At 45.7% G+C, this 3,830-nt stretch overlaps 1 protein-coding gene across 1 annotated transcript in view; it reads left to right on the top strand.

The window, feature by feature from the left end:
- Window positions 1–6: 6 nt before the first annotated feature.
- LOC116376832 (sodium/hydrogen exchanger 5-like) overlaps window positions 7–3,830 on the top strand; it is a gene marked incomplete at its 5' end in the record, with an annotated part of 6,743 nt that continues 2,919 nt past the window's right edge. The window contains 4 exons of the mRNA XM_031838319.1: window positions 7–1,096; window positions 1,248–1,411; window positions 2,555–2,633; window positions 2,728–2,905. Of these exons, the coding sequence (XP_031694179.1) occupies window positions 7–1,096; window positions 1,248–1,411; window positions 2,555–2,633; window positions 2,728–2,905 (1,511 nt within the window). The remainder of the gene's footprint in view (window positions 1,097–1,247; window positions 1,412–2,554; window positions 2,634–2,727; window positions 2,906–3,830) is intronic.

The raw sequence follows: 3,830 nt of genomic DNA, 5'->3' as shown, positions 1-3,830 counted from the left end.
CGTTTGTCTCTTGTCTCGTTCTCATCGTCTGTATCTTGTCTCTCGTCCTCACTGTTTGTATCTTGTCTCTCGTCCTCACCGTCTGTCTCTTGTCTCTCGTCCTCACCATCTGTATCTTTTCTCTCGTCCTCACCGTCTGTCTCTTGTCTCTCGTCCTCACCATTTGTCTCTTGTCTCTCGTCCTCACCGTTTGTATCTTGTCTCTCGTCCTCACCATCTGTATCTTGTCTCTCTTCCTCATCGTCTGTATCTTGTCTCTCTTCCTCATCGTCTGTATCTTGTCTCTCGTCTTCACCGTTTGTCTCTTGTCTCGTCCTCATCGTCTGTATCTTGTCTCTCGTCCTCACTGTTTGTATCTTGTCTCTCGTCCTCACTGTTTGTATCTTGTCTCTCGTCCTCACCGTCTGTCTCTTGTCTCTCGTCCTCATCGTCTGTATCTTGTCTCTCGTCCTCATCGTCTGTATCTTGTCTCTCGTCTTCACCGTTTGTCTCTCGTCCTCATCGTCTGTATCTTGTCTCTCGTCCTCACCGTTTGTGTATTGTCTCTCGTCCTCACCATTTGTCTCTTGTCTCTCGTCCTCACCGTTTGTATCTTGTCTCTCATCCTCACCGTCTGTATCTTGTCTCTCGTCCTCGCCGTTTGTCTCTTGTCTCTCGTCCTCATCGTCTGTATCTTGTCTCTCGTCCTCATCGTTTGTATCTTGTCTCTCGTCCTCACCGTCTGTCTCTTGTCTCTCGTCCTCATCGTTTGTATCTTGTCTCTCGTCCTCACCGTCTGTCTCTTGTCCTCCAGTGTTCCACTTCTCCCAGCGGTTTACCACGGTGGTCCCAGAGTCCTGCATGCTGATCCTATTGGGTCTGGTTCTGGGCGGAGTCGTCCTCTTAGCCAATGAGAAGCAGCTGTACCAGCTAGAGCCCGCCCTCTTCTTCCTCTTCCTGTTGCCGACCATCGTGGGCGACGCCGGTTACTTCATGCCGGCTCGGCTCTTCTTTGATAACCTGGGAGCCATCCTGACGTACGCGGTGGTGGGAACGCTGTGGAACGCCTTCTGTACCGGCTTCTGTCTGTACGCCGCCAAGCTGCTGGGGGTCATAGGTCAGTGTGAGCTGATAACACGACAACACGCAGAGATGAACAGGACGACTTACGACACAATAATAATAATGATAATGATAATAACATTATTGATATTATTATATATATTATGTGTGTGTGTTGTGTGTATTGTGTCTATGTGTGTGTGTAGATGAGCGTGTCCAGGCCGGTCTGATGGACTTCCTGTTGTTTGGAGCTCTGATCTCAGCTGTAGATCCCGTCGCTATTCTCGCCGTGTTTGAAGAAGTTCACGTCAACGACACGCTCTTCATCATCGTCTTCGGAGAGTCTCTGGTTAACGACGCCGTCACCGTGGTGAGTCACACACACACACACACACACACACACACACACACTGACACACACACACACATACATGCATAATGACTTTTTGGGTATTTCCCAGCAGACTGGTGTCCACTACGTGGTTCTAGGTGGTTCTGCCCAAACCAACACACGCCTAGCTCCAGAGCTCATGGAGGTCATCAGTAGAAGATCTCTGGAGGAAACAGCAGAACGTTCCTTTAAACCTTCTTCTTCCTCTCAGTACCACCAGATGTTTGATGAAGAGGAGGCTCTACAGGTCTACATGATGAACACAGAGACCCTTTAACGTTCTACAGGTCTACATGATGAACACAGAGACCCTTTAACGTTCTACAGGTCTACATGATGAACGCAGACCCTTTAACGTTCTACAGGTCTACATGATGAACGCAGATACCCTTTAACGTTCTACAGGTCTACATGATGAATGCAGAGACCCTTTAACATTCTACAGGTCTACATGATGAACGCAGAGACCCTTTAACGTTCTACAGGTCTACATGATGAACGCAGATACCCTTTAACGTTCTACAGGTCTACATGATGAACGCAGAGACCCTTTAACGTTCTACAGGTCTACATGATGAACGCAGACCCTTTAACGTTCTACAGGTCTACATGATGAACGCAGAGACCCTTTAACGTTCTACAGGTCTACGTGATGAACGCAGAGACCCTTTAACGTTCTACAGGTCTACATGATGAACGCAGACCCTTTAACGTTCTACAGTTCTACAGGTCTACATGATGAACGCAGAGACCCTTTAACATTGTACAGGTCTACATGATGAACGCAGAGACCCTTTAAGGTTCTACAGGTATACATGATGAACGCAGAGACCCTTTAAGGTTCTACAGGTCTACATGATGAACGCAGAGACCCTTTAAGGTTCTACAGGTCTACATGATGAACGCAGAGACCCTTTGACGTTCTACAGGTCTACATGATGAACACAGAGACCCTTTAAGGTTCTACAGGTCTACATGATGAACACAGAGACCCTTTAAGGTTCTACAGGTCTACATGATGAATGCAGAGACCCTTTAATAATACATATACATATATATATATATATATACATACTGTACATACGTATAATTACATGACTCTAAAAGTCTCTCTGTCTCCAGGTTTTATATAAAGTCTACATTTCATTTGTGGAAGTTGGAGCTGAGAACGTTCAGACGGCCGATTACTTCAAAGGAGTCGGTGAGTTCAAAGAAACAATAAAAAGTAGATCAGACTCCTCCTCCTCGTCCTCCTCCTCCTTGTCCTCACTCTTCCTCCTCCTCCTCCTCCTCAGCCTCCTTCCTCATCGTCAGTATTGGAGGGACTCTGGTGGGTCTGGTCTTCGCAGTCCTCCTCGGCTTCATCACTCGGTTCACTAAGAAGGTTCGGATCATCGAGCCTCTCTTCGTCTTCCTGCTGGTCTACCTGGCCTACCTGACCGCCGAGCTCTTCTCCCTGTCCGCCATTCTGTCGTGAGTCTCCCCAACCAGTTAAGACCAGTTAAAAGACCATCAGACCACTACCACTAGTCCAGGGGTCGGCAACCTTTACTATCCAAAGATAGAGACATTTTGTCCTATTTTTCACCAAATAAAATTTGTCTGGAGCCGCAAAAGCTATTTGATATCACAGCTTATAAAGTTGTATATATAGTTATATTATATATACAAAAACTATAGTTTGTTGTATTTATAAAAGTATAGAACAAGAATAAAGACAATTATTGACATTTTATTGCTATTTTACCTGTCAGAACAATATCAAACTCTTATGAAGAGGAGAGTTTGCTGCAGCAGCTGAGAAATCGCTCTTTGTCGCTCATCTCTAGCGTGACACTTTTCAGCACATGCTGTGTGCTTGTTCTGGAAGCATACATGTAAACCAGCATCGTTGGCAGTGAAAGCAAATGAAGACGTCCACGCAGAGTTAAACTCTCTATTTTCCTCCGTGACTTTTCTTTTTTTCGATTTATCCATCGATAGTTTACAGAGGATTAATGTTGCGCCAATACTTTATGGTAATAAATAAATAATAAACACGGGGCTCTGTAATCTGCACGAAGACGTCAGCAACTTTATTCACTTCTCCCACACTTCAGCAGAACCTCTTTTTGTCTTTCCGTCTCATCCTCCACAATAAAAGCCCCAAACACATACAGGAGCACTGCTTCCTAGAGAGCTCTTAATGTGCTCAACATAAGAGCTTACAATAGTTTCCCGAGGGCGGAGGTCTGCAAATCATAATTAGCCACCTGCAGGGAAAGGCGCTTGACCAGTACAACCATAGAGACCACTAAGACCAGTACAACCATAGAGAACACTGTGACCAGTATAACCATAGAGAACACTGTGACCAGTACAACCATAGAGACCACTCTGACCAGTACAACCATAGAGA

Source organism: Anarrhichthys ocellatus, unplaced genomic scaffold (assembly GCF_004355925.1).
Source record: "Anarrhichthys ocellatus isolate YVR2014 unplaced genomic scaffold, GSC_Weel_1.0 scaffold641, whole genome shotgun sequence".
Classification (NCBI taxonomy): domain Eukaryota; kingdom Metazoa; phylum Chordata; class Actinopteri; order Perciformes; family Anarhichadidae; genus Anarrhichthys; species Anarrhichthys ocellatus.
This window is presented reverse-complemented; position numbering and strand designations above follow the sequence as displayed.